Source organism: Kogia breviceps, chromosome 3 (assembly GCF_026419965.1).
Source record: "Kogia breviceps isolate mKogBre1 chromosome 3, mKogBre1 haplotype 1, whole genome shotgun sequence".
NCBI classification, from domain to species: domain Eukaryota; kingdom Metazoa; phylum Chordata; class Mammalia; order Artiodactyla; family Physeteridae; genus Kogia; species Kogia breviceps.
Window position 1 is genome coordinate 100,782,161 of NC_081312.1, and position 13,982 is coordinate 100,796,142.

Here is a 13,982-nt window from a genome sequence, read left to right on the forward strand (position 1 = left end):
ACAGCTAAGTAAATCAAGGGGAAAGCAAGTCATCCAATTTTAAGATTTTGCTTGCTTTTTGCTCACTTGTAGACCTACCCTTCTGCCCCTTGTACTTCCCTAGCATGGGGAGGTGTGTAACCGTTGGGAGGCTCTGTCTATTCCACCCTCCTATTTCTTTCTCTCTTTTAAATGAATAATGAAAAAAATGGAGCTATAAAGTCTCCGTAGACTGGGTTTGGCCCTAATGTCTTTTTATCTTCACAGTTGGTTGAATTTCCTGCCGAGAAAGGGGGATAGATTTGGAGAGAAAGAAATATAATGCACAAAAGCTTAAATAGACCTTGAGTTTGCTTTCTTTGCCAGTTTTAAGAATATCTTTGTGCTTTCATTCCAGCCCATTAGGTAATAAATGATACTCCATCAGGAGTTTGCATTTCACTGGGCTCCCTTCAGTTTTATACTAGGAGAATTCCAGTATTTTAGGAAGAGAAGAGTAAATTTAAGGATATACTTACTTTGCTCATTTTCTAACTAGTACATTGTTTTCAGCCATAATATGGAAATACAGATGACACTGTCATTTTTATTTTATTGGTTTTTCTGTTCCATAAACGGCTTTACATTTCATAGCAATAACCTTCAATAGTTGACAGTATCTTTTCAGCGTAAATTTAACATTAAAAAAACATCCATTTGTAAATCATTTATTCTTCGGGGGAATGGTGGTTTTCAAACATTGTATTTTGCTTAGCGAGCCAACTATAGTTAGAGAGAAAGTTACTTTATACTTAAAACTATTCTAACAAAACAATCCAAATTGGGGGGAGAATGTCATCTTGGGCACATTATATAACATTTCTCATTTTCAGTCTCCTGATCTATCAAGCAGGGACTACAAATGTCTTTTGATTTCCCTAACTAGCCTGCATATCCCTGACCTCCCCATCTGGATGCCTATTCTGTATCCTCATGGTGTGGTATTTCCTCTTTGGTACTTTGCATATTCTTCTTTTCATTGGAGCTATTTATAGATAGACAATGAATTCTTTGAAGCCAGGAGGGTTTATCTTTTTTGCCTCTGCCCTTCATTGTGCCTTCTAAATGGAAAGGGTTGAGGAAAGGGTGAATTAAATTGAAATGGATGGGAATTATTGAAAGTATTATTATTTTGTAGTTCCTACTTCTCCACCCAAGGATGTGACAGTTGTGAGTAAAGAGGGAAAACCTAGGACCATAATTGTAAATTGGCAGCCTCCTTCTGAAGCCAATGGCAAAATTACAGGTAAGAGGCCTAAGATGCCTTTGAGTGTGTAACTGTTCCCTGTTCCTGCCTGGCAGAAGCATTCCAGGAGAGTGCCTCCTTATTAGGAGAAGTGGGGGTCTTAAGGCTGCCTTGGCCATTTTATGAGGTGTGAGTCATGATGGTCCTGGAAGGTGGAGCAAGGACGTGCTGTTTAGTGACATAAAAATGATTCACTAGCTGGTTGTTCTGACCCATGTTGCATGAAAGTCTGAAGGTCATGGGTTGCACTAGACAGCCTTTGGTTATAGTGGAACTTATGGACATATTTATTTTCCTCAGGAAAGCTGTTCTTCTCTATCTCTGACTAGATGACCAGCTTTGAGATTAAAGACACTGCCTAATTCTACAGGATGATACCCAATAAGTATAAACTCAGTTCTTTTACCCAGAAGCCAAAAAAAAAACCATTAGGCTTTTAGTTTCTTTTTTCACCCAGAGCTGCTGCTTCAGCTTCCTGTGCTCTTACAACTAGAGTTAAAAGTCCAAGTTGGCTTAGGCCTTTGAAGGGACCTTGAATTTTTTCAGAGTAGAGGGCACTATGCCTTCCTTGACCTTATCAGGGAGGAAAACCTGCCTCTGCTCCAGGTAGGTCTATGCCTCCTGAAGTTTCTTTGTATGAATAAGGCAGCCTAAGGAAACTGAAGGCCTTTCTTAGCATTGTCCTGCCTTGGCTTTCGATAGGAACCCCTTTCCATAAATCCCAAGTCTTAATGAAATTTTAAATTTAGGTTTTAGAATGTGCCTCTTCCATAAAGGAATTAAGCATGACTTGACATGGTTTACATTTTGTTTTGTCTTTAAAACCAGTAATGGGGCTTCCCTGGTGGCGCAGTGGTTGAGAATCCGCCTGCCGATGCAGGAGACACGGGTTCGTGCCCTGGTCCGGGAAGATCCCACGTGCCGCGGAGCGGCTGAGCCCGTGAGCCATGGCCGCTGGGCCTGCGCGTCCGGAGCCTGTGCTCCACAACGGGAGAGGCCACAACAGTGAGAGGCCCGCATACCGCAAAAAAAAAAAAAAAAAAAAAACCAGTAATGATGCAGTGCATTTGTGCACTGTGTAGGTCAGGTAAGCTTGTGGTTGTGGTTCTTCCTGCCTGAACCATGGAGATTGAGTGCCCTCTGGTGGATGTATCAGGTGACATTTCGCTGTGACTTCACCCACCCCAAGTTTGGGAGAATTTAGCAGAGGTGGCTGCTCATCTCCTAGGAGTTTTTCTCCTGGGAAATCACATTGGTGAGAGTTAAAATAGCATTGTTGGGTTTCCATGGTGGCGCAGTGGTTAAGAATCCACCTGCCAGTGCAGGGGACACAGGTTCAAGCCCTGCTCCGGGAAGATCCCACATGCCGCAGAGAAGCTAAGCCTGTGCGCCGCAACTACTGAGCCTGTGCTCTAGAGCCATGAGCCACAACTACTGAGCCTGTGTGCCACAACTACTGAAATCCACGTGCCTAGAGCCTGTGCTCCACAACAAGAGAAGCCACCGCAGTGAGAAGCCCGCACACCACAACAAAGAGTAGCCTCTGCTTGCCACAAGTAGAGAAAGCTCACACGCAGCAACGAAGACCCAATGCGGCCAAAAATAAATAAATTAAATAAATAAATTTTTTAAAATATATATATATAGCATTGTCAGGCCGTTACTAGTTACTAGTTTTCAAAACTGCATTGAGTTAATTGTAGACCCTTGAAGTATAGGATGTTGGAATGATTATTAGGTTATTTTCCTTATATAATTTCCTAGCTTATGAGAATATTTAACCCTATATTTTTATCTTTACTTTTTTTTACTTCAGCTGCAGATATAGATGGTAACTTACAGTCTGGCACTGTTGGAATTGTGGTTTTCTCTATATTATGTTTAGTGTAGCATTTAAAATGCATTTACCATTGCTAATTTAATCTGTAACTAGTTCTCTATTTGTATATGCTGTAACATATATCTTTATTGACTTAACTGATTGCAAAAAAAAAAAGCAGGAATAAGATTTCTTTTCCCATTAATTCCTTTGGATAGGTTACATCATATATTACAGTACAGACGTGAATGCAGAGATACACGACTGGGTTATTGAGCCTGTTGTGGGAAACAGGCTGACTCACCAGATACAAGAATTAACACTTGACACACCATACTACTTCAAAATCCAAGCTCGGAACTCAAAGGGCATGGGACCCATGTCTGAAGCTGTCCAGTTCAGAACACCCAAAGGTAAAGCCTCCCAAACAGAGTGTTTCATTGTGTGTCTCTTGAGTGGGGCTATGTGTGCACATGTCACTTTAGCATGTAGAGACTGTGGATGATACAGGAAGTCCTGATGATGCGCTTATGAGCCACAGTGTGAGCATTTATCTCAAAATGATCCCACCCACTGACTACCAAATCAATGTTCCCTAGGTTACTGACCTAACCATATAATTTACAGGGGAACTCTTCACTTCGGACTGTTTGAGGCAGATGAATTGCAGTGATCTAAAAGTTCTTACCAGTCAGATCAGATGGGATTCTCTTGGTTCCCATACAGCGTAGTAGCATGTTTATTGTGATGGATGATTCTCTTTCAATACATGCAGGCTCTTAACCTGAAAGGCTTATTCAGGGACCTTTGTAGAGAGAGACTAAAAGGGGCCCTTTAGAGAAAACTCTAGATAAGAAAGTGAAGGTAAAATATTGAACCAAGTAAGCTTAGGAGTAAAAGTCGGGGACTGAGTCTGGAAGTATGGAAACCATACATGGATTTCTTTTCTGTTAGTATAAAAAACAAGACTCAACGTGTTTGGAAGTTTGTGGGTTTTTTTTTTTTTTCCTTTAAAAATTCTGCCTGTCCCATCTTCAAAGCTTGTGATCCTTGCTCTTGTTTTTTTCTTCCCCTGTGCTTGGCCTGTTAGCGGACTCCTCTGATAAAATGGCTAATGATCAAGGTAAATGAGTAGATGGCCTCTCTTTCCTTTCCTCTCTTTTGTGACCTATTATTAGCTTTTTGGTTTTGGGGGGGGGGTTCCCTGAAAATCAGTACCAGTACCATGTGTTAAAAATCAAATATTTATTGGCCACAGTAGAGTTGAGTCCATGTTTGTGGCACTTGGAGTATCTGAAAAGCTGGGAAATCATTTGATACTTAGGAGCTAAATAGACTGGCAGGAAAAAAACTGAGTCAAACTTCTGCAGCTGTAGGAGATTGGCCTTAAATGTGGGCCAGATTATCATTTGCGCTAAGATACTGAAATTCTGTAACACAGATAGGGATTTGGGCCATGATGAGAACAAGCATACCAATTTGTCATATTTGTAGCATCTAGAATTTTATTAACATCTCTAAGTGAAAAATTTAATCAAATTCAGTGAATACCCTCTTTTCCTCCCCCCAACAGAAAATCTACAAATGTACCCTACTGAATTGTATGATTATCTGTGACAAAATTAGTGGTCTCTATTCTCTTGTTATAAGCTTAATTCAGAGCTGTTTTTCCATTTCTTCTCTTAAATATATCTGCTTATTTTAAAAGAGGACAGAGACAGTTTACAGTGGAAGTTTAGGAAGCTTGGGCCTCAGTGTCACCATTCTTGAAATTGTCAGTGTAGTCTCTTCACTGCAATTGCTATGGTGGAGAGGTAACTATACTTTGTGATTTTCATCTCTGGGAAGTCAGCTGAAGTTGGTATCTGTTTCTATACTAAGAGCAGTAAAAGTAAATTTGATGGTTGCTTTTATTCTTTAGGAGTAGTTACTAGAAATACAGAGTCTTTGGATCTTGGTTAATGGCAAGGAAGATTCAGAATTTGAAGTTTCAAGTTTTAGGGTTTTGGACATGTGTTTGCATTCAGTGAGCCTTTTGTTGTATGTTAGAGAAACTGCAAACATACCTCTGTGTCTGTGTGTGTGTGTTTCTGTGTGTAAGGCACCCTAATCATGGTAGAACCTTTGACTTAAGCATGAGCATAGAAAAGTAACTATACTGAATATGCACAGAATATAAATGTGCTCACTGTTCTTCCCTCACTTCACCCCATAAGCCAGGGTGCAATTCTCAGCTACACTGCACCTTTGGTATTTAAAATTCTTTGCCCATATTTATTTTGGGTGTTTGGCTAATCCCTGGAATTCCTTGTTTGTAGGTTAAATATAAAGGAAAAATGTTAAGAAATATAGGAATTAAGCCAATTGGTTTCTTGGCAAAGTGTGTTAATTGGCGATTATTTACATAATATGTTACTCTGGATAGTTTGGCTTAAATGTGGGCTACCTGACAAATAAGTACACTTAAATATGAAGAGCCTTACAAGGGCTCTTTCATCTCTGCCAGCTTATCACAGTGAAAAGAAAAACTGGAATCTTGAAATATGGTGTGTGCCATTTGGGAGGAATGATGGCATCAGAAGTAAAGGGATAAAGTAATAAGCATGGACAATGGGAAAGGGTCAAGGACTGTGAGTTAAATTCTAGAATATGCCCTTTTGTATACCCAGGACCTTCTGTTACCTTTGGGGGTTTTGAGCTTCTGGAAACATAGAAAATACTGTTTTCATTTCTAGATTTATTCGTTAAATGAACTACATATAGAAACCTTCAGATTTTAATTTCTTCCATTTCCTCCAAGTCTGATAATTTATAGCAGTACTTAATATTAGCTGTAATGTTTTACAGCAACACGTCTGGTTTATGCATTTCCAGTCAAGCTTTATTTTGTAGAAATAACTCTCATTTATAAGTGTTTTCTGAAGCTTCATGCTCTTTACCTCTGCAAAGGATAAGATAATATACTTCCCTAAAGTTTTATTTAGTGGTTAATATTTATTGAACATTTACTGTGTGTCAGGCAGTATTCAGAATACTTTATAGGATTAAATTTCCATTTAATCCTCACAACCATTTCATGAAGTAGGTACCATTATTATCACTGTTTCACAATGAGGGAACTAAGACCCAAATATAATAGCTAAATAACTTGCCAAAAGTCAAACAGTTAGTGCATGATGGAGCCAGTGTTCCGATGCAGGCAGTCTGTTATGCACTGTGCTGTATTAACTATGTGGAACAGATCTACTTTGCAGTTCTTGCAAACTTCTTCAAAAGAAGTATGAGACTACCTTCTGGCCCCAGACTTTGGATTGAGGAATACCTTTGCTTTACTGGGGATGGACTCCTTATATTTGCTTTACAAGGCAGCTTTTTCTATAAATGTGAAGAATAAAATTCAAGACCAAGAATATAAATTTCTAAAAATCTGATATTTGTGTTTTCTGAGGTCTGCTTATGAGGTGGTCCCAAGCCCAAGGTCAGCAGCCTGACTTGTTATGTCCCATGATGATGGATTAGGAGACAGTGTCCTTTGTGAGCAACTAGAGGGAAGACTTTGGTTTTTTTTATCTTTGGACATTTGGGTTGACTGAGCAAGAACTGAGAACCCAGTTTGAATGTCCAGTTGTCTTCCTGCTCCCGCTTAGGGTAACCTTATATTTGGAAAGGCAGCTGTATATATATTGAGAAAAGAATCCAGACACTACTGACACCCACTAGGCCAGATCAACATAGCCAGTCCCTTGGAAGAGTCCATTTCTTTAATGCAGAAGTTAACCTAACTGGTCCCCTTAGTCCCTTTTCCATGAGAAGCTACTTTTGCCATAAGTACTCTGGGTAGTATTTCAGCAAATGTTTCCTGGGCTAGAGAAACCTTAACAGCAAGGGGCAGCTTTGTTACACCGTAGATACAGCCATGGAACAAGGGTGTCAGCCTTTCAGATGCCTTCATTTGTTTTGCACAAATAGGCTATATTTTCCCCTGTTGTGTGCCTGCTACTTCCTTTTCTCATGGACAGAGTAGACTGAAAATATTTTTTTTTTCTAGAAAACACTCACTAGCTGTGAAGTAGACTTGTCACACTAATGGATTGGGTTGTTATTGACATGAGTTCTTCTTCTTCAGCCTCAGGGTCTGCAGGGAAAGGAAGCCGTCTGCCAGACCTAGGATCCGACTACAAACCTCCGATGAGCGGTAAAGCCCTTCCTGTGGCTTTTTTGGCCTCCTATGGGCATGATGCAGTTCTGCTTGAAATCTTGAAATGTTTTTTATAGCTCCTGTGTAGTGGATTGTAGCATGTTACTCATTTCTTTTTATTTAATAGAGCTGGCTTTAGGCATTTTCTGGCAAATGTTTGCTGAATTACTATAAACTCATTCATTATAGGATACAGAAATAAAATTGTTTCCCCACATATCCAGCTTAATTCTAAACAAACAAGTCTTCCTTTTGCCCACTGCCTCTAGAAAATAATTAGAATCTTGCTTTCAAAAATAAACCCTTTAGTGGAATTAGCTATCATCCAGAACAAGGCAGAGAAATGCTTTGGAATCATTAATTTCTCCCCACACTACTTACTGCAGTGTTTTTAGTTTGGGAATTCTAAAAAATTATTACCAGTCTGCAAGCCATCCTAAGAGCTGATGCCTCCTAATTACTTAAATGATGAAACCTACTTCTGTACTGAACATCACCATTTGTAATTTACTTTCACACATGAAATCACATTTGATCCTCATAACACTGTGGTGAGGCAGGGAGAACAAGTATCATTATTCCCATTTTATACATTAAGAGACTCAGTAGAGAGGTAATGTGCCTGGATCCACCCACATATTCTGGAAGTCCTAGAACCAAAACCCAGGTCTTCTGACTTCAGGTTGTGCCTTTTCCACTGTCACACGCAGCCTGAAAGGCATGGGGTTCTATACCCCATGTGGGAATCCAGGATGGCAAAATGTCCACAAAAGTAGTTACTAGAAATGACCCTTACTGTCTCCTCACTTGTAATTTTACTCCAATTTTTTAAAAAAAGAAACATATGGAAGAGAAAGGAAAAGAGTTACTAGTCCTCTGGAAACTCCTGATCTAATTGTGGAAATAAAATTATCTCAGTCTCCAGTATCTATTTAAATAAAAAGTGGTATTGCCCAGACTTCTGTGAAATCAGCCAGTTCTTAGGAGAGCTAGACAAATTTGCTTGCTTCAAGAAATTTTTAGCCTCTGAGTTCTAGGACTTTATGAGTTTCTCCTCCTGGGATGCATATGTTACATTTTTGTGCTGTCCACAGTATAATATTCAAGACTGTGAGAAAAGCAATTATTTCTTTGTCTTATCTTTCATTTATGCATTCATTCATTTATTCACACATATTTCCAAAGGTTCAGGTTCTATGTTACAGGCTATAGGAGCAGGAGGATTGAGTAACAAACTACCTGATAGAGAAAAGAGAAAGCTTTGTAGAAGAGATGATCTCTGACCCAGATTTTAAAAGGCACAGAGAAGATTGCTAAATGTTGAGGAGGGGGTTGAACATCCTAGGATGCAATAAAAGCATGTGTGGAGGCACGGCAGTTTAAAACAGCCTGCTTGGACATGGAGGCAACCTAGGTGTCTGTTGACAGGTGAATGGATAGAGAGGGTGTGGGGCATATGTGCAATGGAATATAACTCAGCCATAAAAAGGAACTAAACTGAGTTATTTGTAGTGAGGTGGATGGACCTAGAGTCTGTCATACAGAGTGAAGTAAGTCAGACAGAGAAAAGCAAATACCGTGTGCTAACACATATATATATGGAATCTTAAAAAAAATGGTTCTAACAAACCTAAGGGCAGGACAGGAATAAAGACGCAGACGTAGAGAATGGACTTGAGGACACAGGGAGGGGGATAGATAAGCTGGGACGAAGTGAGAGAGTAGCATTGACAAATATACACTACCAAATGTAAAATAGCTAGTTAATGGCAAGCAGCTGCATAGCACAGGGAGATTAGCTGGGTGCTTTGTGACCACCTAGAGGGGTGGGATAGGAGGGTGGGAGGGAGGGAGATGCAAGAGGGAAGGGATATGGGGATATATGCATATGTATAGCTGATTCACTTTGTTACACAGCAGAAATTAACACAACACTGTAAAACAAGTACACTCCAATAAAGATGTTTAAAAAAATTTTTTTAAACCTGCTTTCTCCAGGGATCACACTGCCTAGAGACAGGATAGAGAGTCTCATGTTAGAGAAGGTAGGTTAGAACCAGGCTGTCAAAAGCTCAAGTGCTGATGCTAAGAAATGTGAGCTTCCTCATGTAAGTAACATATGTAAGATGTCTGATACTACTGGTAAACTATGACTTCCATTTATTGAGTATCTACTATTATTACCCTGATGACAGTGGAGAATGAGTTGGGTGTCACGAGTATGAAGTCAGAAAAGAGTGGTTTGGAAGCTGTTGCAATAGTCCAGGTGAGCCTTAATGTCCCTGGTAGGAGGGTTGATGCTCCCATTGGCAGCTCATTCTTACTCTATTTTAAAAGGGAGCTTTTGGCCAGCTCAGAAGTTAGAGGTCAACTGCAATTAAATGAGAATTTTTCTCTGTTGAATGCAGGAAAGAACTGCCACCACCACCTCTGCTTGCCTCCCACACCCCAGCCCCCCAGCCTCTGATTGCAGTGCCTGCCCCACCACTGCCCCACCTAGTAACTCAGCACTGCTGTTAATAAAAGTTTTATGTAAAGCCCTAGTATGGTCTAATTGTATTGGCTCCCAGTTCCATAGTCTTTCCCAAATATAAAAATGTTATTTTATTGAAGGTCAGTGTGTACAATTTAAGTTGTCTATCTGCTGACTTTTTTCTCAGAAATGAAGGATAAAAGTGATTAAAGCAAATGTAGAAGAATAAGCTCTTAAGCTGTCAAAATTATCCCACATTTAGAACTGTGCTTAGTAGCCTATAAAATCATAGAATCAAAAGTGAAAGGTCCACTAATCCAGTGTTATGGAAGGGATTCCCACAATAAGTATAGTTTGGATTAGATCATAAGTTTATAAGCCAGGCTGTATATGAGAATCACTTTAGGGGCTTTTCTAAGAACACAGGTTCCTAGGCCATACCTTCATGGTAGGAATTTCTTCCCCAACATCCCAGACGGGTAGGATGACTCTTCTTAAGTACTTCTTCTAGTGACTAAATATTTAGTCACTAGCAATAGTTAAGCAAAACAGCTCATCCTATTATTGTACAGCTTTGATTGTTAGGGCAATAAGAGAGAGTAACTAGAAGAAAAGATGTCATATATCCATGGTGGTTAGATCTGTGTAGAGGGATTTCCCATATTTTATAATATGAACTTTTATATAATATATAATTATATTATATAATTATATAATATAATTATATTATATATAATATAATATAACTTTTATAACGAGGTGGGAAGCAAAGAACTATGTTTCAGAAAATGGAAGAGCAAGACTACAAAAGGCCTTGATAAAAAGCTGAGCCTCATCCTGTGAGCAATGAGGGAACAATAATAGGAAGAAGAAGAAGAAAATCTGTTTCTTCAAGGTCCTAAATGATGTGGCCTCTGCCTACCTCTCCAGCCTCACCTTCATCTTTTTTCTGCTCACTTCCTTCTCTCTAACTTCGCATATCTTTCTTTGCTTCAGCAATACTGGCTGCCTTTCTCTTGAACATGCCAAGCTCATTCCTGCCATAGGATCCTTCCACTAGCTATTCCCTCTCTATAGAATGTTCTTCCTCCAGGTCTTTGTATGGTGGGGTCATTCATGTCATTCAAATCTCAGCCCAAATGCCATCTCCTCAGAGAAGCTTTTCCCATTTTCAATCTAAAATAGCCACCCAGTCACTCTGTATCATATACCTTCATTTTATTTTTTCATAGCACTTATTACAAACTAATAATTTCTTATTTGTTTATTGTCTGCCCCCACCCCTACCTTTGTTGTTCACTGTTGCATCCTTAGTACCTAGAACAATGCCTGGCTCATAGTAACCACTCAATAAATATTTATCAAATTAATGCAGAGGTACAGAGTTACTTTTTCCTGAAACTGAATAAGAAAATTGACTCTGTATAGACTGTATTTATAAAAAGAGAGATATTATTTTTCAAGTAATTTTTTTGTGATGGCAGACATCTATATGTTGGAAAAAACCTTTTGTTTTCTATGAATGTACATTTTTAAAATAGTTTTGCAAGTCAGAAAACCAAAATGATTCACAAATGGTTCTTTATAAAATGAATTTACATACAACATAAGACACCAGGAGACAGACCCCCTTATTTGTCCAAGCATAGTGTTCAGTATAACTTGAGAAACTTTTATTGAACACCAGCTTTGTGCAAGGTACTGTGCATAGGGAAGAAACTCCGCTCTCTAGATTTCATAATCTAGTGGAAATGGCCATGTCCATGAGGCACTTTTATACAAGGCACGGTGATGACTGTTATCAAGAAGCTCACAGAAGTATCTATACTCACATGACGGTTCTGTAGCCTGATTTTATGCTAGAATTCTCTAACACTAGCAAGCGTACGGTTTTCCCTTTCCAGGCAGTAACAGCCCTCATGGAAGCCCCACCTCTCCTCTAGACAGTAACATGCTGCTGGTCATCATCGTTTCCGTTGGCGTCATCACCATCGTGGTGGTCGTGATCATCGCTGTCTTTTGCACCAGGCGTACCACTTCTCACCAGAAAAAGTAAGGAGCCCCAGTTGTAGCCCATACATTTTTTTGTATGTATTCTTTTGCTTCTATGTGACTTCTGTATCTGGAGTTGTGCACAGAGTTAAAACATAGAATATGTGAAAAGCAACGTTTTAAATATTTTTAAAGGAAATGCAGAATGGTTTCTCTTATTAAGTGTGTATCATTCAGGGTCCTGGCAGGAAAGAAGTGGCACGCTGAAAGGGGGTGAAGGAGGCTTTAATGAAGGGACCATTTACAATGTCCTAGGTGGGGTTAGTGTTAGGCAGCAGTGTTCAAGGGCCAGCAGCAGTGATAGGCCACTGTCACCCTTAAAAGGGCAAGGGGTTTTTCTGATGAGAGAGCTGTTTTCAGGGATCTGAAGCATCAAGAGAGGGCTTGTGACAAGAGCCGTGTGGGGTGGTAGGACTGTAACTACTGCCAACCTCTAGACCAGCAGTGAGGGGGCAGGAGAGAAAATACCTCCTACCTTCCAGTGTCTTGCCTGTGCATTCTACCTGCCAAACCAACTGGAAGCCAGGGACAGAGTTACCATGTAGATATAGTTCATTTAATTCAACCTCTCAAGTCACAGAGCCAAGTAGACAATTGATCTGGAGAGGAAAGTGGACAATGTCCAGCCTTGTTGGGGGCCCCTTTGGAAGACTGTCTGTCTCTGTGGACACAGTGAACCAGATGCACAGGAGTTTGTGGAATTTCATGGCACAAGTGTCATCTGAGATGGACAGAGACCATAGACCATAGACTCTAAATCTAAGCTTAAGAGTATTTTTAAAGAAGTGCTACCAAGTGTAGAAGTTGAGGTTGGGACTGCAGGAGGTGGGGTGGGGGGAATGCGGTGGAGAGATGTATTGATTAAATGAACGAGAAAGGATTACTTATAATCAGCATATCACATTAGCAGAGAGGTCAGGTGGCTGCTAGCTCTGAACTCCTCTGGGATTTTGAGGCTTGCGGCTAATTGTCTAGAGGAGATAGCAAGGTGATTCCATAAAATGGTGCTTGATAACAGCCTACACTCCTGAACCTGAGAGAATCCTTGACCCTAGGTCATATTCTACTCCTATCTCTGGCCAGCAAGACAGATGCCATAAAAAAGGAGATTCTTGAGTTACCCCTAATAGCAAAAACACAGTATGGATAATAGAACAACTTTAGTTGCAGTTTCCTAAAGGATCATAAGATGGAGGTATTGCTCCATAAAGAGAAAAGAGAAATTCATGTCTGTGTGATCATCAGACCTGGTCTGCCCAAGGCAAGGATGCATGTATTTAATAACGATAAATCTGTTTATTTTCAAAATAGAGGGCAAGTACAAGCTACCATCTAACTGCTACTAGTAATGGCTTTATGTCATTTTCTGTAGGTTATGTGATGTTTTTAATCTTTCTTTTGCCCAAATAAAATAGCTTTCTATAGCTTACATTCATCATTTTTCCAAGAGAATGGGGGCTCCCTTTATAAGCCTCTTGATTGCTGCCTCTTACAGCTTTCCCTGCCTACCTTTGATTGTAGAAAACTGTTTCTCTTTAAAACCTCAGAGATTACATTTTTCTATGCTACAACTTTTCTATAAGCTTCTTTTTCAGCATTTCCCATTTATCTTTATGAACTTGATTTTACATCTAGTTGTAGACATCTTGAGATCTTTATTTAAAAGAATCTGAAAAAACAAAATGACAGAATTCCTTAATGTTTTGGGGGATTTAAAATTCAAAGTAAATAAAAAATAAAGTACTTAGTCTTCAGATTGCGAGGTAGGAAAATGAGTTTGTAATAGGCTCTGTACTCTGTATTTGCATCTTCAGGTCCTATAATTTGCATCCTTTGGTTAAAAGAATTGTATCAAATCTTCATAGAGCTTTCTCCTCCTCCTCCCCCAGTGACCTGCTTTCCAGGTGTTCCATTGACCATGGAAAATACGTGAGCTTTTCTCAGTACTTTTCTTTAATACCTGAGGCACCTCCCATTTCAACTGTAGCTGTTTATAGACTCCTACAACCTCAAAGCTGACAGAGTATTTAGAGTCTAGCCTCTTGTAGTTTCTCAGCACATCCCTCTATAGCCCCCTCACTCTCAACAGATGAGAACTACCTCAGTGTTCCACCATCAAATCTAAAAACCCTTCCATGTTGGGAATAATCATTTTCTCCCCCTTCCTCCTGTTGGA

The 13,982-nt window shown here is 39.7% G+C and overlaps 1 protein-coding gene across 19 annotated transcripts in view; it reads left to right on the plus strand.

Annotated features, from left to right (window-relative positions):
* NEO1 (neogenin 1) overlaps nucleotides 1-13,982 on the plus strand; it is a 248,708-nt gene that overhangs the window by 217,133 nt on the left and 17,593 nt on the right. For 8 of the 19 annotated variants that reach the window (XM_067029328.1, XM_067029313.1, XM_067029319.1 and 5 more), the window contains exons 19-23: nucleotides 1,157-1,264; nucleotides 3,302-3,496; nucleotides 4,174-4,206; nucleotides 7,210-7,278; nucleotides 11,659-11,806. In XM_067029328.1, coding sequence (XP_066885429.1) covers nucleotides 1,157-1,264; nucleotides 3,302-3,496; nucleotides 4,174-4,206; nucleotides 7,210-7,278; nucleotides 11,659-11,806 — 553 coding nt within the window. The remainder of the gene's footprint in view (nucleotides 1-1,156; nucleotides 1,265-3,301; nucleotides 3,497-4,173; nucleotides 4,207-7,209; nucleotides 7,279-11,658; nucleotides 11,807-13,982) is intronic. The other 11 variants (XM_067029327.1, XM_059055975.2, XM_067029314.1 and 8 more) reach the window with 3 other exon arrangements.